General features: G+C 42.5%; 1 protein-coding gene across 1 annotated transcript in view; it reads right to left on the minus strand.

Annotated features, from left to right (window-relative positions):
* The window catches only part of F13A1 (coagulation factor XIII A chain), a 162,369-nt gene extending 147,803 nt beyond the window's left edge, over positions 1-14,566 (minus strand). Inside the window, exons 1-3 of the mRNA XM_015083089.3 lie at positions 14,430-14,566; positions 12,340-12,487; positions 1,439-1,627 (exon numbers count right to left, since the gene is read on the minus strand). Coding sequence (XP_014938575.1) covers positions 1,439-1,627; positions 12,340-12,469 — 319 coding nt within the window. The 5' untranslated portion in view covers positions 12,470-12,487; positions 14,430-14,566. The remainder of the gene's footprint in view (positions 1-1,438; positions 1,628-12,339; positions 12,488-14,429) is intronic.
* Between the last annotated feature and the right edge of the window lie 11,581 nt (positions 14,567-26,147).

The raw sequence follows: 26,147 nt of genomic DNA on the forward strand, positions 1-26,147 counted from the left end.
GGAGATATCACATCCAAAACCATATTTGTCTTTTCATTGTTTTTTCATGTCTCTTTTTAAGATTTAATAGCTGCTTTATTTGCACTGTGTGTCTTGGTTTTTAAAATTTGTTTTTACATTTCATAGTTTTAGTAAGTTTTATATGTGGAATATTTTTTCTTATTTCTATTTCTAGGTCCTCACTGCTAAAGAGAAAGGCTATTGACTTTTTAAAATTTATTTTATATCCAGCCATCTTACCAGTTTTAACACTGTGCTTTTTTTCTTGAATCTGTTGGGTATATATATATATATATATATATATACACACTATCATAGCATTAGCAAAATATGTAATTTTATTCTTTCCCAGTATTTATAGGATATTTCTCTTAAATTGTTCATTTGCTGAAATCCTTAAAGCAATGCTTAACAACAACAACAACAACAACAACAACAAAAGAATGACAATAACAGGTATCTCTGCCTAATTTCTGATTATAATTAAATGAATTTTTTGCCACTTAGGATACCAAAAGTTGTTGGTTTGGGGTAAATAATCTTTATTATAATTGAGATTTCTTTTACTTTTATCTTATTTAAAGTCTTTAAAAAAAAACAGCTGCTGAGTTTAATATGTTCCTTTCAGTGAGTATTAGTTTGATTGCCTGGTTTTTATTTTATTTATATATAGGATTATATGGACAGCTTTTTTGATATCGAACCATTTTTGCTTTTTTGTGCATGTGTTTACTTGCTATATTTGTAATGTCTAGATAAATATTTACTAAAATGTGTCAAATGTTAATAGCTATAACATAAAGGATTCCAGGATAAAATTAATTGGGGAAACACTGAACCAAACAGATTTAAATGGTACCTTCCTGAACTGTTAAGCTAATGTGTATTGTCAACCTACAAAAGGAGATTAGAGTATAAATGTTTAGTGAACTTTATTTGATGGTCTATATTTTATGAGCCATTACATGGGAGCAGTTTAGAGCAAAGCAAACTTTGGGAAATGCTTGTATGGAGATTATATACTAAGAATTTCAAATAATACTAAGAATTGCAAATAATTTTGGTACATAAAACCAAATAAATCATAAGAGTAGAGCTGATAAACTAAAAGCCACACTATAGGATTGCAAAGCCATTTGTGAAAAATAATTTAATTAACTAACATTTTGTATTAATTATACTCACTTTTAGTATGTAAGAATTTTACCAGGGTAGGCCCAAATTATTGGTGTTTGGCATTATACAGACCCATCTTAGAATATAAGGTGGTCCTGGAGCTGGATGTGGTCCCAGGTCCAGCCAATTGTCACAGTATAATTCTAGGAAATAACACAATTGCACCTGTATCCCTTTCTACTATGCAACCCATGATATCATGACAATCATGATGTGATGACATAGATGGACTATCATTACATGACTTATGTGTGGCACTTACCAATGACATATTCCACTCTGAAGAAATCCCTTCTGGGGTCGTATGGACGATTGAAGTCAATCTGAATGAAGAAAGACTGTCCTCTACGTACAATCAGGTGGTTGTTTTCATACTTGTCAGTGTGGTGGTCCACTTTGTTGCTGTCCCATCTCTCCTTGAACAGGTGAACATTTGTGACATTAAGGTAGTCTACACACATAGAAAACAATTAAGGGAAACCATTGAGTAACTTTGGTTTAACCACAACTCAAAAAAAAAATAGATTGTTTTTTCTTGAAGAAGCAAGTTAATGAGGCCTGTTAGATAGAACCCTCTACAGGGGGCTGGTGGATTTGGGGGTCAGTCTCTTGTGACATTCTTGTTCTAACAATGACTTTAAAAGCTTCCCCCCCTCTAATTTCATTTTATACCACAGGGCACTTTTGTAGGATAGACAGAGCAGTGTTGATGATGCCTCCCATACAGGTCTAGGTACAGAGAAACTAGGACCAGAGTTCAAGTCTTCACATTCCTACACTCACACTTCTTTCGTGATGGCAGGTGGTCACCATCATGACTACCAACTCACTATGTCACTAACTAGGGATAAGCAGAGTATAGCCACTTCAATTTTCTTATCTTTAAAAAGGGAAGAATCAAATATGATAAACCCTCAAAGAGATGTTACAAGGACAAAGTTAACCTTTAATCCAAAATTCTCCCTTACTTTAGAAAGGGTCAAAAGCCTCCTTTTGTTATTTCTAAAAGTAGATCTGATTCCTCAAAGGCAAGAAAGAAAAGAACAAGTGTGGAGAAAGGATACTGACATTTCATTGAGATACATATAATGGTTTCCACTTTGAACATGCAGGAACAAGCCTCACATTTCCCTAGCTCCTAAATGACCAGTCTGGAAGTCAAACCATGGTATGCTGAAAAAATCTATAGGTTTTTCCTTTGGTTTTTGGAATTTCCTTTGGTTTTGGAGAGTATATGTCAGTTATACACTTATTTGAGACATGATAGTACCAGGTAACAGATCCCCTCGCACCTTTCTCCCGTTCCCTCTGCAAATGATCACTCAATGTGGAGGTCACTCTACCCATCTACATTGTAGTTTGCAAGATCTAGTCTAGAGACAGATTTCTGTGCTCACACTTGGAGTTCTAAAGGGGAATTCATGAGAGAGGCTGGTGGGGGTACACTAGCCTCCTGTCCACCCACCCTTTCCCTGAACCCACCTGTTGCATGCTTTGCCCTCATGGCTGTGAACACAGGGTGCACAGCTGCTGAGTCTGTATCATGCTGGAGCATCACCCTCAAAGACTCCAGGCTCAAAGACTCCTCAAAGACTGCCTTCCTTTGCTTTTACACAGGAATCCTGTGTAAAAGGACACCTGGTCCCCTCTGAACCCATTTTTGTCTCATAGGTGAAATCAAGAAGTTGGACTCATTAAGATACTCTCCAGTTCAAAAGTCTAGGAGTTCCTGAAACATTCTTCATTAATTCAAAGTCCAGGTAATCCTGAGTTTGAATCTCAGGCGTCTTAATTACTTAGGTAAGGGATGTTGCCTCATAGCAGCTGAGTTTTTTCTCACCTTTCAAATGAGGATACTAAAATTTTGAGAATTTCTACAAAGATTCAATGACATAACATGACGACGGCTCTCATACTATGCCTGGCATATAGTGGGGCCATAGTCTTACTTGTGGAGAGCTTAAATATAAACTCTGATGGTCGGTGTGATGCTCAGTGGGTTACTGTGACTGTGATATTACAGCACATAGAAAGTGCAAGATACAGTTTTATTTTTACCCCATTGCAGAACCCTGAACATAGTCCCCTGAAGGGCACTTTCCTTCCATTATGCTGTGGGTGGAAGATGTTTAATTCTCTAGACCTCTCTCTTCTAAGCTGCCTTTCCCCTAACTTCTCTGACCTTATTAAGGTTACAGTCCCCAGTGTTAAGCCAACCTCAGAAAGAGCTAGAGAATCATAAATGTCTTAGTTGAAAAGGACCTTAGTAATCAACTCATCTGGTCATCTTTCTTCACACTGTACCTTTCCATAACGTTTCATTTTGTTTAAATGTCTAAAAACTTAATCCTCAGAAATGGGTTTAATCAGGTCTCCATCAGCATGATTGGAAGGAATGCACTGATATAGCCTCACAGAATCTCTGAGGGCAAAGACACTTTCTAGAGCATCTGATAGACCTATGTACTGCATGAAACATCTTGAAAGCCCGAATGCTTAGGCTTTTTGTCTTCATCTGAATGGGAAACCCACTATCTTGCAAGGTGAACAGTCCATTTTTAAACAATTTTAATTATTTGAAAAACTCCCGTAAGATGAACTGACATTTGCTTCCTTGCAATTTTTCTAACAATGGATCCTGGTTCTGACTTCTGGATAAATATAGAATGCATTCTATTCATTTCATCTGGCACTCCTTAGGTATGTAAAAGCTTCTATTCCTTTGACTAAAACATTCACCATTTCTTCCACTGTTCTTTTCCAGACCTTTTACCCACTACTTTGTTCTGGAATATATTGCATTTTATAAATTCCCAATGAAAAACAATGAGACCACTACATCTTTCCAAATAAATAGTATATTTCTGTTATTTCAGTCCAAGATATCATTAGTATTTTAAATAGTTCTATCTTATTATTGATCAACGTGAAGCACCTGATAAAGAGAAAGCCTTAAAAATACATTCTGATGTCATTTCTATGATTAGGATTCAATCTAGACCCTTAGAAACCACTCACTCATGTTGCCATTTAGCCATATCTATGCAAAGATTTTCTTCTTTGTAGCTCAGTGTTAAGGTTTTACATGTATCTATGTTGAATTTCATCTTACTGCATTCGGTTAATTGCTCCAAGCTTTTAATGTAATTTTAGACCCTAAGCATATATTCAGTGTATTTAATACTCTCCCCAACCTGCTGTCCTCCAGGAATTTTATGTGTGTCATTTTATGTTGCCATTCAAGACATGAATATAAATGCTGATTAGGTCACTGCCTAGTAAATACAACCTAGATAAATGAACAGTGGTAGATACTAAAAATTGAAAAGATAGTTATGACATGGCACCATAAATATTCTGATAAAGTGGTACAGGGTATTTGATGGAGGAGGGTATCTGGAAGGTATAGGGAACCTGTAACCAAGATTTGGCAGGGGGGATTAAGGAAGCTCCTTGGAGGAAGTGAGGTATATAAACAATGGTCAGAAAGGTGAGCAAGTTTTCCAGGTAGAAAAAGGGGTGGGGAAGGATGTTTCAGGGAGAGAGGAGGATGAGTGAAGACTGAGGCAAGAGAGTGTGTAGTTTACTTAAGAAATTGAAGCATGATTAGTTGGCTGGAATGTGCTAGTGGGACCACAGAGGAAAAGTAAGCCACTCATGCCAGTCCTGTAGACCATGTGAGTAATTTGGATTTTAACGGCACTGGGGATCCAGTGAAAAATCTGATACAGCAAAATGACATGATTAGATTTATGTATATAAATTTCAACTGCTTCTGGTGACAGAGTAAGAAAAGGAATGGATGGTGGCAGTGTTGGAGGCAGGAAGGTCGGCTGAGAGTCTGCTGTGGCACTCCAGGTGAAGGATGGGATGAGTCTAATCTGCCTCCAGGTGATGAAAGCACTGGTTCTGGAGCACTGCCAGGATTTGCCTCATCTCATCCCACCACCTCTTCCATGATAATGTGCCCCTGAAAATAAGTATATTGGCTTTATGCTTTGGCTTCCCAAGCAGCCTCGCCAAAGGGAAATATAAAGCTAGAAAGACAAATTCAAGGTTTTTTGTTTGTTTGTTTTGTTTTGTTTTAGTATCTGGCTCTCACTGGTTTTATTCTTATTGCAAATGAAAACTCTGGCTTTCTAGTTCCATGAATTTGGTTAATGTCTAGTGAGTCTGGTTAAAGTCAGTCTATCCCTGAAGTAGTGAAACACAGTACTACTTCTGTGGGGTACTGATATCTATTGGAAGAATAAGAGGGAAAATGCTGCTTAACCAAAGTCAATCAGGATTCTTGCAGGATTTATGGGAGACTTTAATATATTGATGTGCATTGTAAATATCCTATAGGTGCCATGTTTTCCAAACTTAAATGCTCATGGGGACTATTTTCTGTGGAGTTCAGTGTTTTGCAGAATATGTTCTGGGTGATGCTTCACTACTTACTAATTGTGCAACCTCAGAGAAGTTATTTAATCTCTCTGAGCTTCAGTTTTCTTTCCTTTAAAAAGATAATAGAATGTTTGCTTTACAGGGTTTGTGTAGGGATTAAATGAAAAAATGTATGTAAACTGCTTTAGCACAGTGTCTGGCCCTAGCAAATTCTCACAAATTATTTTCATTGTTTTATCATTGTTATTATTAAGAGAGGAGAATAGCATAGTGGATAAGAGTATAGATTTTTGAGGCAGATTTTCTGGACTCAAATCCCAGTTCTGGCACTGACTATCACCATGACTTTGGACCAGTTATACAAACTTCCTGTGCCTCCGTTTTATCATCTGCAAAATGGGGAGGTGTATTCTGAGAAGACAGGCTTGCTTTTCTTTTCTTGCATTGCCACAAGTGGATGAAATAAATTTCCCCTCCTTATTCCCCTCCATATTCCCAGAATATGTTTTTCCTTTTTTTAATAAAAATTTATTATCATGAAGCACTTTGTGTCATCTTAATATAGGCCATTTATCTATGAAACTATAAGCCTTTGCGGACAAGATCTCATCTTCACTGTACCTGGGAAGATGTGAAAAGACGCCATGGGAAATATACCACTTTTTACTTTAAACAAATGTAATGCCTGAAAATTTGGAACTTAGAGTTGGTTATTCATCATAAAATGGATATTCTATTTATCAGAAGATTAATCACGGGAGTCCTTTAAATGTTATTTATCAGACAATTTCATTCTTAACAGATACCAATTTCAGGACTATATATAGTATATTGTATATATGTGTGTATAGTATATTATATATTGTACAGCGTTGAAGATAGTGATCTGTGGTTTCATAATATGAGGCCCCCAGAGTAGCACTTTCATTTCAGACAGGAATAAAGATTCCATGCCTTGATAGTGCATAATTCATATATTACTTATAACATAAGGTAAATAAGAGTACTAATAGATTCTTTTGAGTCTATAAAATATAAGCCAAAAAAACCACTACGGTTTCATAGTGAAAGCAAAAATATATATAATATGTTTGTATTTGTCACATAAATATATATTAAATATATTTATAAATATAAATTAAATAATAATATATAAAATAAACATATGTTAGCATATACATGAAGAATTTGTTTTAAAATAATGTAGTCTGCAATGTTATAATTTTGATAATGCTCATTCTAAGTATGGAGTTTTAAAAAATTCTATTTTTTTCTAAATGATCTTTTCATTCTTTACTGCAACAATCCTCCAACAGGTCAGTGCCTACAGGAAAAAAGGAAAAAAAAATCATGGAAAACTATGGTTGTACTCTGTGTGGGGAAAAACCAAGGCAATGATTAGTAAGATTTCCCTTTGTAATCTCTTAAAATAAAACTGCATATTAAAATAATTTAAACCAATGAAAACATTTCATTTAAAAAATAAAACTTGACCAAGACACGGAAGATTAAAAGCGACATTAAAAGTAAGAGTTTAAAGAACTAATGTTGTAGACTTTAGTCAAATGGACAAGACATATGGAAGGGTAACCAGCAGGGTTGTTTATCGTTAGAGGGAGAAGGAAAGGACAGCATAGCTCTGTGGATTTGCTAGGGGTTGGCCTGAGCACTGGGGAATAAGGTGAGGTCCTCAAACCACTGATTAAACAACACTTCTTTCATTGCTCATGGACAGTCACCACAGATCAAGCTTTGTATTTGGTGTTTACAATACCTAGCAATAGCAAGGGGTCTATAGATGCTGGTTGTAAAATTTGAGCATAGATACAAAAACATCATAGTTCTTTCTCTTGTCCATTTTGGTCAGCGCTGTCCCTCTTCATGTAGTAAACAGTAAACACTCATTAAGCTGGCATATTGATTTCTGCTTTGCTTATTGGATTAATGAGACATAGTTTAGATTGAAGGAGACTTCTCATCTAGGCTCCATTTGCCATAAACAGGAAATGAATTTTCTTCTCCCTGTCCAAGCCCGGTTCCTGGCAAAATAGAGCCACTCATTGTAAGCTGCTTTGTTTTTGTTTTTGTTTTTGTTTTAGAGAGATATTGTAGTTGGAAAGTTGGCAGCTTGCTCTTTCAAAGTGACAGCTTTCAAAAAGTCTACCTAACACGATTTAGCCTAATTCCAAACACATCAGAAAATGGACTGGTTAAAAAAAAAAAAATCTCTCCTCATGAGCCAGCTGCTTCCTGGTCCTCCTACCCTTTCCCTAATATGAAAAAAAGTAGATTATTTTCTCCTTAGGTTGTAAAAATATTCTTTGGAGAATGATTATACCTGTCACAGATGGAATCTTGAGATAAGTTAAATGTTTAGGTTCATATCCTAGGAATTCCCTAGTGAAATGAAATCCCCATGCAATCTTCGGTAATATTATTACCAAAGTGTAGGCATAAATACTGTCCATGGGGAAGTAGGTCTGCTTATTGTTGAAACAACAGGATAAAAGTTCCTTTCTCATATTTCCTTTGGAAACCTCAAGTTTTAAAGTATCATTAATTAGAATGATTAAAAACATTTTCTTAAAAAGAAGCTTATTGTTTTTCAACTGTTGCTATTCAAATGTCCTGTACTGTAAACTGTATAAGAAATGCTTAGCTGCCCAGAGCAAGCTGGAGTAAGAAGTGAGACCAGCATCTTCTCCAGGGACTGAAATCTGTCTGGCCTACCTCTCCTCTTGCTGGAAGTATCTCAACAGCAGCCTCCAAGTTTATTTCCTTCTCTCCATTTTCCCCTCACCATTAGAATTGCCTTCATGAAACATAATTCTGATGATCTAATTTTGCTATTTAGAATCCTTTGCAAGGAGGAAAGGTAAGGTCTCAGTGTACCTCAGTGTACAATAGGTCCCTGCCTACTTTCCCCAGGCTTATCCCCCACCATATCCCCATTACTTGATAAATACTGTTCTCTCTGCTAGAAATGCAGTTCCCATGCATTGCCTGTCTGGAAGACTCCTATTCATCCTCTGAGACCCAACTCAGTTGTCCTCTTTCTCACTGTACCCACACCAAGTTATTCCTTTCTCTGTTCTTTTGCTGCAATAGGCATAATTTCTGTTACGCTATTTTTGCATGGAATTTCAATGATCTTTTCTGTGTCTATATCATCTACTAAATCGAGAGCCACTTGAAGCCAGGGATTGGCTTACTCATCTTTGTGTCCCCAGAGAGAAGTTAGCATAGTTCCTGACACACAGGTGGCAGTCATTAAATGCTTTTACACAAACCGAATGAAAGAATGAATTGATTCTATACAACCTCATTTCTGAATCATACATTAAATGTCTTTCTTATTCTTTTAAAAATCTTCAACCCAGAGAGGTTTATTCTGCACAAAGGAGAGATTTATAATTAATTAGTTAACTAGTTGATGCTCAGAAAGGTACAAGACTCCATTAGCTTGAAAGATTCGAGATCTCTCCTGCATTTGATTTTTTTTTTAGAAATCCAGACTTGCTTTCCAGTTGAATTCATCACATTAGATGTATCCAATAAGGATTATAATCATCACTGTAAATGATCACTATGGTTAACAATGCAGAGTCAAACCAGACCAAGAATATGAGGTTATCTTCCCGAACATTACATCTCCTAAAATAACCTTTGAGACCAGGAAAGCTGTAAAGAGACTTTCAGAAATAACCACTGAGCATGCAGAACAGTCTAATAGGAAGAGATGCAAATCTAGAAATCTGAGGAGATTTTCACATACCATTCGCAGCTACAACTGAGTTCAGAAGAGGGCATTAAGGACCCCTAAAAACACATGAAGATGTCAAACATCACCAGTGAGACTAGCTGGTCCTATCTCTGGGGTTTCACTGTCACCTCAAACATTTCAATTTTTTGTAAATAGTGTGCTGCTGGATGGGAGGAACTTTATGTGAGTTTATACAATCTGAAATGCAGGCTAAAGTGATTCTTAACCAAATACTCACAAAAGCTATGAATTAAGGGTATTATTCACATTCAGTGTATATTATATACATCGACTGCCACAAGGCTGTTTGAAGCGAAAAATCTGCCATTTCCCCCCTTTCCTCCTCTTGCTTTTCTGCCTTTTCAGTCAGCTTGGTACAAGTAGCTTGCTAAAGGGACGCTTTTGGAAAAAATGAGGAGAGTTTGCCTTACGACTTTGAGAGCCAAAGCGTCCTCAGGCAAGGGCTCAGGGAGAGCCAAGCCCTCTTGGACGCCCCTAGTGGTCACTGCATAAACTGCAAGAAGACAGAAGTTAAATACCGTGACTACTTTAGCAGGGGATAACTTGGGACAAGTTGATGTATTTCGTGTCAGAGAAATTTGAAATATAAAGGATAAGTAGGAGACAGTCCTCCTTGATCAGATGGTTTATATGCTGGTATTTTCTTCTGTTCTACTCATCTAGGACTTTCCTCTATGCTCCCTGGGTTCTGAGACCCTGTTCTCATAGTGAGTAGCAATTAGTTCACATTAAATGTATGCATGTTTATGAAATCTGGAACATGCTATTAATAATAAGATTATAATGAATCTAGGGCTGATGAGTCATTCAATTCTCCAGTGACTGTTCATTCATCGTACAGTCATTGGACACTCACACACCTCTGCCAAGGTCTGTAATAGGTATCCCAGAATGTCACTTGGGCTGTGGATACATGATGACTGATTTTTCCAAATAATTCTCTTCAATATAATTCCCCACCTGTGCCTCCAAAAATAAACAAAAAACAGTAAACCCAGTTTGTTTGTTTTTTAAATCAACCCACCTGCTCAAGTTTTCTGGAAGTTTTGATTTCTTATTAGCAACATTTTGTTCAGATTTCAGGTAGACAGACCCTGCAGGTGGTTACACATTCCCCTTGGAAGTGGTGGGCCCCTTTCACTGTGGTGGGCCCCTAACCTAGTAGGGTATGATAACCTGCTTCTGAATCAAGGAGCATTTGTAGGTCACGTACTATGGATCGGTGTCTCATGGGCACTGATCATTTGATCACAATGGCAACTGTAAAGTAGGTATTGCTTCCATTTTCCAGATGGAGAAAATGAAGCTCCCCTGGGTGACAAAGTAAGCAAGTGGCAAATGTGGAAACAGAACCCAGGTCTTCTGAGTCTCGGACCGGGGTGTTCTTTGCTACATCTCACTGTCTCTGTGCACATTTCTCTTCACTGATCCTGTGCCCCTCTCTCTTTCTGTTCTTCCTGCCCTCTTCTTTTAGCACCTTGGCCACCATTCCCCAGGGCCCAGAGTCTTCTCTGCCAGAGGGGAATTCTTCTAGAAAACTGAATACACCAAGGTAATCTGCTTGATAATTTTACATGCTCGTGCTTTCCAATTTTATTTACATTCAAAAGATGGAAGGAAGGAAGGAAGGAAGGAAGGAAGGAAGGAAGGAAGGAAAGAAGGAAGGAAGGAAGGAAGGAAGGATCCTATCTTAGATTGGTCCGTGAAGGAGTGGACATTAATTACTTGCTTTGGCCTCGGTTTCCTCACCTGTAACATGGGAATTTAGATGATTGAATCTTCCTCACCTATAACATGAGGATTAGCAAGTCCTTTTTAACTCTGTTCTGTGGCTCTAACTGATGAAGTTATAGAGAATGTGGCACCCAGCTGGGAGAGATAGCTCAGAACTACAAGTTCACAAGTTTGTCTGGACCCTTCTATTAAACTGAAGATGCCCTTCTGTGAGTTCTCTCCTCCAAATTTGGATGGTACCTTAATGGATGGTACTAGATCTCTCTCTGTTTTCACAATTGAATATCAACCGGCTGGATGTGATAGTAACACAATCAAATCTGTCCACAATGTCGAGAAGTTCTGATTTGCTGGACTTGTTAGTGATCGGCATTGTTCTTTTTCTTTGCTTTCAACTGCTGACCTCTTTCTGATGAGGCAAATTAGCCACACACCCCAAGGTGATGGTGGGCACCTACCCAAGCAAGTGGGTGTTCACACCCAATGAAACTTAGCACAGAGCCCCCTCAGGACCAAAAATGGGCTTGGTGCATGTGTGCTACTGACAAAAAGTGCTCCCTGCTAGATGCCATTCAGGGACATGAGTCTGAATGTCCCTGCCATGGCCCAAGGGAATGGCACCTGTGTCACCAAGCCACTGCTGGCACCTGGGTCCCATCACAGCTGACAGGGCTGAGCGGAGGTCAGCTTCTGGCTGCTACTCCCAGAGCAGGTCCCTGGGGATCAGTGGAGGCAAGAGCAGGGGAAGCAGCTTGCCTCACCTGCTCAGCAGGCTGCTCTGGAGACAAATAGAGGGTTTCCATCTCCATTACTGTCAGAGTCTGGCATCTTTCTCCAGCTCTGAAATTCACAGTGATGGAGAGAGGAGGGAGGAGGGAGAAGGAAGGAGGCACAAGCCAGACAATCAAAACAGCCACAATATTTTGGAAGTGGAAACTTCCAGCTAGAGAGTATTTTTAAAACAGAACGGTAGCCCTGGAAGAGGCACCCGCTAAGCCAGCGCCCTTGTTTTATAGAGGAAATAGCCAAGAGGTAGAAAGACAAAGTGACTTCCCTGGGATCACAAAGCTATTAAGTGGCAGAACTGGGACAAGAATCTGAGTCTTTGGTCCTTTGACCACTCCAAAGAAGGCCTGGGAGTCTTTTCTTTAATACCAGACACTGGCAGGGGCACCTCTTTTGTGGGAGCTTAGTGGAGACAAAGGGTGCTGACCCAGCCAGCACCTGCAGGGAGAAGCAGGTGGCTGTGCCTGTACCTTGCAGGTTGAAGCCCCGGGGGGTCAGCCCCTGCAGCTCCACAGTGGGGAGGTCATCCTCTGCCGCATTGGAGGCGTTTCGGGGCAGGGCTCGCCTGCCTCCAAGTGCAGGTGCGGAGGTCTCCGACATTCTTAGCTTCACAAGCTCCTTGGGAGGAGGGATGGGGGGGGAGGGAGACACAGAAAAGGAATGTGAGGTGAATTACATTGGAGACAAGGATTCAAAAATAGAGAAACAGACATATCTGTGTGAGATAGCACTGGAGCAACACATTTTGAGTTTCGCATAAATAAAACTTGCGAAGTGGCAGTAAGGATTAGTCTAATGATGGAGTATAGCTCCCCAAGGATCTTGGGGAGATTTCTTGTTTGTCAAAACATATGGAAAGCAGAAGAAAAGGGCGTTATTTGAAGAAATGAAAAATGTAAACGATTTTAGAAAGCAGGTTTTTTTTTTTTAATCCCCTCATTACCTCTAAAGGCTGTATCTTTGTGGAAATGTTTACTGTCATATGCCTGTATGTATGTCCATTTCATACAGGCTTAGGAAGCCTAAGTTACTTTTAAGAACAACCTCATCCAGCCGTGTTTAGATAAGCAGCATCCTCTAAAGCATTCATGTTTGCAGTGTAATTCAACCTATGTTTAATGAGGGCCTACTATGTGCCAGGCTGTGATGTGGGCACTTGGGATACACCGGAGAACGAAACAGAGGATTGTTGACCTAGAGCCTAGTGAGGGTTAGGGTGGAGCCCACACTTTCCAGAAGTAAACACAAAGGGGTATAAGAAGGTGGCCATTACTTTGGAGCCAGGACCACACAGAGGAGAAGGCAGATGCAGTCTGTGGGGGGGGGGGGGGGGGGCGGGGAGGGACATTGGCAATTTTAAATAAGGCTATAAATAGCCTTTCTCTAAATGTACTTGGTCAGTGGTGCTAACAGTGCCTTAGCTCCAAGCCTACTTCCCTTTCCTCCGGAGTTTGTGCAAGCAAGGAGCCAGCTCAAATACCACACACCTCACTGTCACTCCCCAGTCTGTACTTGTTGACCGACTGACCAAATAAAGGGAGCCCTTGTTTCTGACCCAAATGAAGCTTTCACCTTGATCACCTGGATCACCCAGTCATGACTCTTGGCTATTTGGCTTTTTTTTTTTTTTCAAAACCAAGCACACCCTCCAAAGATGAAGAGCCTCCACTATAGAGGCAAACCAGAGTAGACTGTTCTAGAAGCAAAGGCAACACAGCTGGGAGACAAGATAATCACTTACTAGGGTATTTGGTCTGGGACGGAGATAGCAATGTTTCCAAGTATAAAGTCTGAATAGGTTTCCATAAATACCTACAGACATATTTACACAAAGTCTCCAGTGAACTCAGGGGACAAGGAGAAAGGGTTAATGATGGAGGGAACACAGGGGAAAAAGCAGTCCTCTGCAGGGGAATAACAAGGGTGGGCTTAGGATCACTAGGGGAGAGAGGGTTTGGGGGTAGTACAGAGCAGAGCCCAGCAGGGCACTGGCCTGTTGGGAGAGAGAACCCAGAAAGCAGAGAGTTGGGGATCCCCAGGTGCTTGGCCAGTAAGAGGATCTTGTGCAGGCCTGGCTGGGTGGGCAGAAGCACTCCCTTCTCACAGGTGAGTGGGGGGTAGAGGGCTAGGCAGGCGCTCAAGTTCAGCTCTCGAATTGGGAGGGGAACAGAGGATGCACAGGGACAGAAAGCCGAGCCAAGTAGGTGTTCTTACCTAGCTCTATCTCCCTATCTCTCTCCATCCTTCTGTCTCACCCCTCCAGAGTCCTCCCTTGGGGGAGCACTCCCAAGTCCCTCATTCCCAGCTAGTGGCCTTCTTGCAAGCAGTGCCTTCAGGGCTACCTGGAAGAGAACCTGAAGAGCCCCCTCTGATGGAAGTGGTGCTGAGTAGGCGCGGAGATAGGGACTAGGAACAGAACTGGACAAGGAGGCTGCCCCTCCCCCGCCCCCTACACCCGGAGCAGCCCTCTGAGGGATTTCCGGAAACCCCAGGCAGGGGGCAGACCGAGCGGGGGCCCCTTGGCTCCTGGTTGCAGGCTCGCAGCTGCCGGGCTGCTTACCTGCGGTCCCCTCCCGAGGTGCCCTAGCCTCAGGCTGGCGCTGTGCTGCTCAGGGACACTTCCTCAAAAGGACGCAGTTAAAAGGACAAGAAAGTTGGCTCTTAAATAACATCCTAACAGCCCCCACCCTCTTCCCCCGTCCCACAGGGTTTTCTCCTCCCCCTTCTTGACAGCTGGAGCAAACCAAGCAGCTTCTAGGACTTCCTATTTACTTCTGCCACCCTGCTGTGTTATTCCGGAGTGAGCCCCTCCTCCCACCCACAACCCCCCTGACTCCCAAGTGTCCAGCCCTGCTTCTCCTCGCCATCCCCACCTCCGGTTCTGCAGCCCCTCTCCAGTGCCAAGCAGACCCTGCCTCTGCCCTTTGGTCAGAGAGGCTGGAAATGTCTTTCTGCACAGGGCAATGTCCCTGCCCTCCGGAATTCTGAGGGCCACTGGTGCGGCTCGGATGAAGGGTGCCTCTGCCCTCTTGCAGACAGGTCACAGACAGCTGTGACCATGCATGAAGCATCCCCTTCTTGTGTAAATAAGGCTGAGGGGCCTGGTCTACGTGTTGGCAACATCCATGGGAACTTCAGCAAGACTTCCCACAGGAGGGGACGAGTAAATAACTTAGAGTGTCAAAAAACTTAGAAAATAACATCTTTTTTTCCCCCTGAAAACCATTCTGGTTTATCTTCAAATAACAGGAGAAATAGAAAATTTTTCTTCTATGTATATATTTTTTTCTGAGTCTTTGTATCTCTAAATAGTCCTATTTTCAAACAACCTATTTTTAACCTTCTTTACTGTCTTCAAATTTCTGACCTTGCCCCTTGATCTAATTTCATAGAGAGCACGGTAAAAAAATGCCATTGGTTAGGGATTCTCTACATTTTCTGCTACTGATCTATGAACTTGCCTGCACACTTACCCATCTTTTCCCTTTCTTCCTCTCATTCAAGTGGGGAAGGTTCCCACCTACCCCCTTGTTCATGGCAAAGTGCCCTGGGCCTTGCTGTTTTGCCTGTGGTCCATGCCACCTTCTTCTCCAGGGCCTTGCTGTGTATCTGTTCTCTCTCCTCTGTCTTCAAGCTCTCACTGTCCTGCAGCTCCTTCCCAATAGCATTTACACAACTTCAAGGCAAGTCTCTTCAATACTTTTTACAACTCTCCCTCAGCCCAGCGCCCCCCCCCCCCCCGCCCCCACCAGCTATTGTTCCTCTCTCTCTCGTCACCATTGCAAGCTTCTGGCATCTGCCAGCTTCTGGCATTCTGTTGAAACCAGCCCAAGCTCACCAATGGCCCACACCAAATCCAAAGGACAGGATTTGGTTATTCACTTGATCTTTGGAGACATTGAACTTGCCCGCTCTTGCCTGAAAGGTCTTCCCCTCCCCACTCCCACCTCTGAGACACTCTGGGGGGGGGGGGGTTCCTCCAGTGCTGCACACACCCCTTTGGATAAACTCTATGTCCCCCTTGCTCTCATTTCCCATCTGAGGGCTCTCATTGCCCTCATTTCCCATGTGTCTCAGGACACATCTGTGTCCTGACATGTCCCAAATCTACGTCTTTAGCCATGATCTTTTCTATAACCTCAGACTCCCCAGTTTAACTGCTTCCCAGCCATCTTCACTTGTCATGTCCCAGGGATAACTCATACTCATCATATCTAAAATGACATGTGTAATTTCCCCCTGGAAACTTGGTCTATGTCAGAAGTTCCCCGTCCCAGTATGCCACCACCCCGCCTTCCTTTGCCAAGCCAAACTTGTGGTGTTGTTCTTGACACTTCCTTCCCCCCACCCCATCCCTAAATCCAATCCCTCAACAAATACTCTCTATTCTTCCTCTTAAATGTCTGTTGAATCTACCCATTCTCTCCCACTCCCACTGTGGAGGCTCAGACCTCCACATCATCCTGTCTTGTCAAAATCACAAGAGCCACCTACTGCTTCTGATCCTGACTCCTCTAATCCATTCTCCTCACTGCAGTGAGAAGCAGCTCAGTGGGGCTCAAATCTGAGATCAAATTCTTGGAATAAATTCTAAACCTCAGTTGACTGGCCTCTGTCATGTTGACCCTGCTTTTCTCTCCATTCTTATCTCTTTACTCTCTCTTGCATGCTGCCGGGGACCTCCCCCTCCACCTGAACCCTGCCCCCCACCCCCTATGCTATGCTCCAGCCCAGTGACTTTCACACTTGTACCACTGCTAGACTACATGAGGGTAGAGACCCCAACTGGAGTTCCCAGGGAGAGTCTGCTGACCATTCAATTACTCAAAAGTCCATCCTGGGGCACCTGGGTGGTTCAGTTGGTTGGGTGTCCGACTTCGGCTCAGGTCATGATCTCATGGTTTGTGGCTTCGAGTCCCATGTCGGTCTCTGTGCTGACAACTCAGAACCTGGAGCCTGCTTCAGATTCTGTCTCTGTCTCTCTCTGCCCCTCCCTTGCTCACACTGTCTCTCTGTCTCTCTCTCTCAAACATAAATAAACATTAAAAAATGTCCATCCTTTCCATGTTCTTTGCTGAGTGCTAGAGAAGGACCATCCTACTCTGATTAGTTGTCCTGGCAAAAATCAAGCCTGGTGTTCCGGATTCCTAGACATATCCTTGCCTGTGTGGGTCTGGGGAAGAGCCCTCCAGATTCAGCTGCACAGCTGCCAGGTCCTGTGATTCCTGGCTGTGCTGTGCATTCAGAACAGGCTTGTCAGCCTCACAACCACCACTTCAGTGCCACTTTTGGCCTGAGATTCACTAAGTATTGTGTGCACATGCAGACATATTGGTTAGCTTCCTAACTTCTCCAAATCACCAACCCAGAAGGATTAAAAACACAATGGCTGGGCACTTAGGTGGTTTAGTAGGTTAAGTGTCTGACTCTTGGTTTTGGCTCAGGTCATGATCTCACAGTTTCCTGAGTTCCAGCCCCACATTAGGCTCTGCTCTCATGTGGAGCCTGCTTAGGATTCTCTCTCTCCTTCTCTCTCTGCACCACCCCCCCCCCCCCCCCCCCCGCTCAGGCTCTCTCTGTTTCTCTTAAAATAAATAAACTTAAAAAAAATTTTAGGGGAGGCTGGGTGGCTCAGTTGGTTAAGCCTCCAAAGTCGGCTCAGGTCATGCTGTTCATGAGTTTGAGCCCCGCGTCAGGCTCTCTGCTGACAGGTCGAAGCCTGGAGCCTGCTTCCAATTCTGTGTGTCCTTCTCTCTCTGTCCCTGCCCCACTCGTGCTGTGTCTCTCATTCCTTCAAAAATAAATAAACATCAAAAAATTTTTTTTCAATTAAAGAAAATGAAATAGCTTTCCTTGTACCTAAAAGATAGTGTCCATAAGAGAATGTCTGAGGGCACCAATTCCTAGCACATGGTTAAAGCCCAGCCATGTTACAGAGACTTTCCTCACAGTTCTGAGGCTTAGAAGTCAGAAGGAAGTTTCCTGGCCATACAATGAACCTTGAGCCATGCCAGAAAATGTGACTGCTATAGAAGCAGCAGGATGAATAGACTCTGAACTCTGTGGTGTCTTTGGTCTTTGGTCTCTGAATGTTTCTTGCTTGGCATGGAGGTGACACAACATATGTATGTAAGGAATGTTTCCAGCTGGTAAAACAAGAACCAGGTTGGATATTTTCAAAAGGGGGAATTTAGCACAGGGGATTGGTTACACAGGTGATGGAAGAGATTGGAAGCCAAAAAGGGGGAAGCAAGTCAACTCAGCAATTAGTGACAACAGGGAAGAGTGGTGTCATCACAGCACAAGGGCTGAGGTTATGTGGCCGGGACTGGAACAGCTTGAGATTTGGTCATCACCAGAAACACTGCCTGTCTGAGGTCAAGAGAGAGAGAGAAAAATGACCCTTGCTCATCTCTTCCTTCTCTTTTCACTCTCCCTCCATTGTCTCGCATTTGTCCAATTCAGTGAAAATCAGTTGACAAAGGAGTCAGGACAGCACAGTCCACAAAGCTGGCACTACCACACCTGTGTCGAGAAGGGGTTCCCAGGACCAGCCCCAGGTTGAATGATTCACCAGGCTGTCATCCTCACAGCTGTGATTTATCGCAGCAAAAAGATAAAAATCAAAATCCACAAAGGAAAAGCCTCATGGAGTGAAGTCCAAAGAAAGCCAGGAGCAAACCTCCAAGAGTCCCCTCCCAGTGGAGTCAGACACATGCAAAGTCCCCAGCTATGAATGTGACAATGCCTGCGAAATGTTGTCCACCAGTAAGGCTCATGAGGGACCCGGTGTCCAGCGTTTTTATTGGAGGCTGGTCACACAGGCAGTGTGCTGAGCACATACCAGACTCCAGCCTTGCAGAAGGAATGCAGGTGCTCAGCATAAACCATCTGTACAAAGTGGACACAGCAGAGCCATGCTCATCACTTAGGGAACAGTGGGACTCCTGAAGTCCAAGTTCCCAGATGCCAGCCAAGGGCCAGCCATGCAAAGAAGTCTTTCTGAGGAGGGCAGTCTCAGGTCCATTGGGTTGACTCCTTTCTCTGTACCCTCCCTGCTTCTCACCCCACTGTCATCCCAGACAGAGGGGAGCAGGGACAAAGTGAAGAGTGGGTCTCAGGGCAAAAAGTTCCAGTGAGGCCAGTCTCTCACTCTCTCTTGCAGATGTTGCTCTTGGGGCCATAGCAGTGGCCTGGAGCAAGAGGAAACTCCAAGGAGAAGGTCCCAGACTGGGGTGATACAGGTCTGCCCCCCACTTTCCCTGACCTCACTGGCTCAGGATGGGACCTGAGGACATGTGCATTCTCTCAGCGTGCATGGCCCCAGACACATATTCTCACTTCTCTACAGCTGGAGGGGCCATGATCCCAGGGTACTGTTGATTGAAACAGAAACCCCTCATTGCCTACTCAAGGGGCAGAGCAAAGATGCCTAAACCCATCACTTAGGGATCCTGGCCCCTGCCAGAAATATGTAGGAGCTTTGGGAGCTGTAGGTAAACAGAAGATGCCTGGGAGGAAGGATTCCAAGTTCTCTGACTCTTTCTGAGTTTTCATTTCACTCCCCTCTTCAGATAAACTACCACTTCTCTCCTTCTTGGCAATACCCAAAAGCAGACTGTATTTGCTCAGGAGATGACTTTTCCAGCAAACTCTATTTGATTTACATGCACAACATCATGTCTCAAACAAACAAAAACCTCAGTCACGTCTGGACCCAGTGGGTTTTTCCAGTTGAAACAGGACCTGGAGTTTGTTGGTTATAAATGTAGTAGCACAGGGAGTGGATATAAATAACAACTGTCCTCCTACAAAGATGCCATACCCTCCAACAGAAGTTGATCCAAGTCTCTCTCTTGGGGAAGACTTTCTCCTCCAGTGACCTTGAGCCTTAGGAATTGGGGGGAACTTTCCACTCCAGAGGATGTGGGGTTGGGGAGAGGATGGGAGGGAGGCTGGGTGGAAAGTGTATAATCACGTTCCAGTCACCGGAGTGAGCAGTTGGTAGAGAGTGGCCTTCTGCATCCATTCATGTCTTGTAGAAGCCTCAGGGGAGTTTCACGAAGTCTGACAATGACATTTAAAACATCAAGAAGGAATTTATAAAGCACCTCTGCAATAGGGCTTGGATCCTGAGAGAGGATCGTTCCTCAAATGGCTCTCTTCCCTCCTCTTTTAGGAGAGACGTAAATCCACACCAGTGACAGTTCCAGATGGCAGATCCTTCTTGTTGCTCAGGCTTCCCTAGGCATGACCCCCCCCTCCCTTGCCAGTGTTCTGCCATCTTCCTTAATCTACTTTCCCTGGAGCAGCACTTTGCTGGGCTCAATCTCCTCATGGCAGGGTCCTCCAGGAAAACAAATGGAGGAAAGCAAGATTTGACTAATGCACTCATGAGCTCCCAGTGAACATCTCTGCCTTTATTATTATTGTTATTTTTCTTTTTGGGAAAACACGAATAACATAAAATTTACCACCACAACCATTTTTAAGTGTACAGTTCAACAGTGTTAAGTATACTCAGTGCTGTGCAACCAACCTTCAGAATTTCTTCATCTTGCAACAGTGACACTCTGTACCCATTAAATAATTGTAGGTGTGTGTGTGTGTGTGTGTGTGTGTGTAAGGGTATTTGTGAGTGTGTGCCTGTCTGTGTAAGTGGGTATGTGTCTGAGTGTGTATGTAAGGGTGTTTGTGAGTGTGTGCACAGGGACAAGAGAGGACAGAAGAATTGTCCAGGGGCTGTCTCAGCTATGTGGACTCTTGGAGATGGGTTTAGCTTCAGTCAACACTCTCCCCTGGCTTCACAACACCTCCTGAGTTCTGGTTGGACTTAAGGAGACTCCAAGAGCTTTTTAAACTTTAAAAGACTTCATAAAATATGACAGAAGTTACCTAGAACTGGATCTCTTACAGATGAAGGCATTCAAAGTGAAGGGAGATCTTGTAAAATGTTGATTAATTAAAGACATCCAAACTGGGGAGAGCGGCCCTTACAAGGCTATCACCGGCCTTACCAATATTTCACACAGACACATGACAAGGCCTGCTTGGTTTTGTTGATTCCACTCTTTACTCTGTTGGTGCCAGACCCTACTGACCACAGAAGCAAAGCAAGAGACCCCACATCCTCCTATCCCACCCACCTCACTTTTCAGGCGGAAAAGCATTCAGTGATAACAAAGAATTATGAAAAAAATAGCAGTTAAAATGGAAACATAGCAATGCATATAAACCAACTGACCAGCAGAAGTGAAACCCAACTGTAATTCCACAAATTTGTTACAAATGCATTGATTGAAAGAACAGTAGCAACTGAAAGCCACAAACAACCTCTGGATAATGGGAAGGCACTACAAATAATGCCTGCTCCATTACAATTGCCAGAATGTGTGCATGTTCGTGTGCTGAAGTTCAGCAGGAACCTTGCAAGTGTCCCCAAGTGTAATATGGCAGCTGGAGTTAGAATCTAGGCTTTCTCCCCTGCTCCCTGTGTGACCTTGGGCAAATTACTTCCTTACCTGTAGAGTTCCCTCACCTGTAGAGTGTGATCAGAATAGTGTCTACCTCGCAGGTTATGAAGGTCAAAGAAGAGGATGCACATGAAACACTGCACTATCGGCAGGAAGCCAACACAACGTTACCAAAGATGGCAGATGTGAGCTGAACAACCCTGTCCCAACCACGATGAATATTTTAACTTTTTATAATAATTGATACCATCTGTACCTTCTCATTATCAGGGAAGTGAATGTTTAACTTGCTAATAATTTCAGATATTTGAAAGGAGGTCCTATCATAACAATTTTCAGTCCAGAAGTTCTTTGGGAGTTTCAGGAGATTGGTAATTGGCAGGTTGCAACTGCATATGTAAGGATACATGTGGGTCTACTTCTAACTGAAGAGAATGAAAAACCTTCCAACACAAGGAAGCCATCAGGGGAGTGGGTCAGAGAAGGATTTAGGATAGAGCACGCCAAGCGAATGGACGGGTTTTTGTGAGGTCCTCAACTTTCTTTGGAAGCTGGCTTCCAAGTTGGTCAAAGGTCAGACCTGTCTGGGCATCGCATCAAACTCTTCTAACAAGGCCCGTGGTTGCCAGCCAGCAGGGGTGCCCCAGTCTATGGCAGGCACTATGCCCACGGCCCTTTTGTTCCCTGTTGTAGTCACACAACACTGCCTTCTTGCTGATGAGGTAAAGCACTGGACCTAGGCAAGCAAGACTCTTCTGAAGGGGAGCAAAAGCAGAGACAAACATTGAAAGTTGGAAACCGGAAGAGGACCTTCAAGTGAGGGCAGGCCGGAAATGGTGAGAACGTGATGTTCTGCAGGTTCTTCCTAGCAGCAGAGCTTCTGGATAAGGATCTATGAATTTCCAAAGCAAGCCAAAGGCCATTGCATAATCATGTGTGGGTGCAAAAAAGAGGACAAGTTCTCTTTCCTTTGGTGCTCACTCAGCAATTTCTTTTTTTTTTTTAGTTTATTTATTTATTTTGGGGGGGGGGAGGGGCAGAGAGAGATGAAGAGAGAAAATCCCAAGCAGGCACTGCATTGACAATAAGGACCATCACTCAGCAATTTCTGAGTGAGGCTTGCAGTGAGGTGCAGAGTCTTTCCTGTGAACGTGTTTCTTGTTAGTGCATTTCTGCAATCGCAATGGTAGGGAGAAGTTGTTAAGGTGGCATCTGAAATATTAGCTGCACCATATGGACATATATCATGATCCACTGAAAATATTTCCCACAGCTTATTTTTAACTTAAATAAAAACAGTTTATATATATACACACTCATGCAGTTCAGCCACCATGTGGAGGGATCATATGGAAAGGCCACATGGACAGAAAGAGGAGCCCGGCTGTCCCAGTGTCCCGACTGAGTCCAACCTTCACCTGTCTTTGACAATTTACCACTGGCGTGAGTCAGCCATCTTGAAAATGCAGCCTCTGGCCCCAAGCAAGACATTCCAGCTGATGCCACGTGGAGCAAACAACCTACTCTGCTGAGCCCCTCCCAAATCATAAACTTTTGAGCAATTAAATAAAATGACTGCTACTTTAAGCCACTAAGCTTTGGGATAGTTGTTACATAGCAATAGATAACTTAGACACATTAGTCACAAATATTTACCTAATACCTACCATTGGTAGAATGCACAATGAATAAGAAATGTCCCCTTTATGGCATACAGTCCAGAGTGGGAAAGTATATTAAAAGCTAGTCTTTTGGACTTTAGTCAACAAGTCTGTTTCAATGATTTCATAGACTTACAAATTTCATAGACTTTTTCTTTTTCACTCCCATGACAAGTATCTGTCATGTGGACTTAATCTACCATATAATATATATTCAAATACGTGTTGATTAGTTAATGAATTAAAGTCAGTAGACGATCTGATCGATGAAAGCAATATGGGTTGCTGACAAGAAATGGGAAGTGAGGGCTTTTAGTAAATTATGTATGAAAAGCCTTAAACAGTCAGCCCCTCATTTAAACCTGGGTGTCCAATCTGAGAGCCACATAAAAGAAAGCATCAAATAACTACAAGTGTAAATAATAATTTGTGTTTCCTAAAATGCTTTACTCAGACATAGGAGTCCTTATTTAAGTGCTATGTGCCCAATCCCTTCCCCCCCAGATAATAACCAACTACCCATTTACATTCTAATTCATGATGTTTCTCTTTCCCCCACACTTTTTTGGCCACTTATCCCATGGCTTTCATGTCCATCAAATCAAACTTGTTTTAATCATGGAGCAAGTACAAAGGGAAGCACAGGGGGCTCCTGGGAACCTGTAATGCACACCTGGGTGACAACTACCCATCCCGAATCTGAGAACAAATAGAGGGGGTCCCAGATAGGTTCCGAGTTTGGAAATGTTGGCAGAGCCACTTGGTATCCATGAATGGTGGTAAATCTACTCAATACCTTGAGCCACTTCTGCCAACTTCTCCCCTCCCTGCTTGCATTACTATCAACTGTATAAACTTGGAAACTTCAGGCAAGATCTCATTTTGAGAGGGAGCTAGTGCTACAGGAAAAGAAAAATAAAGTATGTCACAGATGAACACAATCTAGCTAATTAAATCAACTTGAGACTAACATGGTCCGATGTTTTTCAAGTCTTTTGTCCTATGAGAATACTAATTGATATAGCTTTCCATAGTACTAAGTTCTTCATATACAGACACACACACACACACATAATTTATTACCGCACATTTTAATATATGTATATATAACACACACACATATATATAATTTATTAGTGCACATTTCAAATTTTCATATGAATATTATCTTTTTATTATGTAGGAGTTCTATGATATATTTACATATATTTGCATACATATAAAGCATATGTTTATATATACATAAAGCATATACTGTGTGTGTATATATATATTTACATATATGTATAATAGATATCATAGGGTTGAACACCTTACAGAAAGATATAGAAATTAGAAATTATTTTGATTTTTAACATTTGTCTTCAGAATGTTTTAAACCAAAAAGGCAAAAGGGGGGTGCCTGGGTGTCTCAGTTGGTTAAGCATCTGACTCTTGATTTCGGCTCAGGTCATAAACTCACAGTTCATGGGATGGAGCCCCAAGTGAGGCTGTGCCCTGACTGCTTGGTTTTCTCTCCCTCTCTCCCTGCCCAACCCTGCTCACAGGCACGAGTGTGTGCTCTCTCTCTCTCTGTCTGTCAAAAATAAAATAAACTTTAAAAAATAAAATAAAAAGGCAATAGATACTAAAAAGTACTTATCACTCTTTAAGTTGGGATTGATTATGAAAAACACAGTTATAATTTATTGCTCAATATTAATACCTTCTAGTTGTAATAACTTATATCATACAAAGCACTTCTATGACTGCTATTTAAGCCTCAAAACAGTCCTCTGCGGTATCTCTGAATACAAACAAGGAAACTGAGGCTTGAAGTGGCAAAGGGACTTGTTTGTAATCACATAGCTGGTAAGTTATACATCTGGGACTTGAACTAAAGTTTTGAGTTTTTTTTTTTTAAATAAAATTCATTGTCTCAGCTAAAATACACTTTTGTCAAGACATCATCACTTTCTTACTCAAAATTCCTCTTCAAACCTACATGTTCCAAGATTCCTGTAGGTTTGGACTCATGCTACTCTCAGAAGACAATTGATTGCTTCTATCCAAATCCTCTGAGTGGTGATGTCAGCAAGTAGGCACTTGCTCAGGGCTTTTTAAGTAGAGTAAGTAGGAGACAATAAAATGAGGTGGCTAGCCTGTACCTAGTGGACCCCATCTTCGTGGGTGGAGTGCCCTTGGACAGAGCATGGACTGGCTTGGGTCCCCTCAACCCTGACCACAAAGCCCAGCATTCCTTGACTGAAACCCTGTGGCTCTTGAGTAACCTATCCTGCAGGAATGTGGGAGCAGGATGCTCACCTGAAGGAAGGACTCCACTAGGAAGACCGGTGAAGACCGAACCAAATCAAGTCTGTGTCAAGGTGGACCCCAGCACTGACCTTTAACCAACCTTATCCTTCACTATACTAAAAACCACACCCAGGGGTGGAGATTAACATGAGACATGAGATGCAGAGAAGCACGACCTGTAAGTGCACAGGCACCAGGAAATCTCCACCTGGACATGCTCAAATGTCACTTCTTTCCTGTCCCTTTAAAACCTCTCCCAGCCTTTGTTCTGAGAACCAGCCCAAAGGACTCTTTCTTCTGTGCTATCTCCCTTGTGCTTGAGCATAAGCCCTAGTGAAGCCTTGCCTGGAACTCCCATTTGGCCTCTAGTCAATTTCTATTGCTTAGAGAGCCCAAGGACCCAAGCTAGTCACACCTCTACCCAATCCTTGTCAGTCAAGAGACTGCAATAAAGTATAGTTTTTATTGGACATCTGTATGGGCCAGGGATTCTGCTGGTGGCTGTAGGGAATTCAGCAGCAAGCATGGGAGAGTGGCCTTTCCCTCAGGGCTTACTAGTCAGCCCCTATGCTCATCAATGAAGGAAAAGAGCAATATTTATCATCCATCCTGGACACTTCAACCCTGATATTCCCACCCTTGAGAGCTCTTCGCATGGCTCAGTCTTATGGCATTTTGTTCATTGGATTGTGTACCACCTCGGTTCCCCAGAGCAGGTTAGAACCACCAAGTACTTCAGCCATTACCATCCTCGCTCCAGCCTTCACTTCTTCTCTAATATAAAAATGTCTTTCACCACAGGCAGGAAATATGACAGAAGAACTTTCCAGTCTAACAAATGATAACGGA

Source organism: Acinonyx jubatus, chromosome B2, assembly GCF_027475565.1.
Source record: "Acinonyx jubatus isolate Ajub_Pintada_27869175 chromosome B2, VMU_Ajub_asm_v1.0, whole genome shotgun sequence".
NCBI classification, from domain to species: domain Eukaryota; kingdom Metazoa; phylum Chordata; class Mammalia; order Carnivora; family Felidae; genus Acinonyx; species Acinonyx jubatus.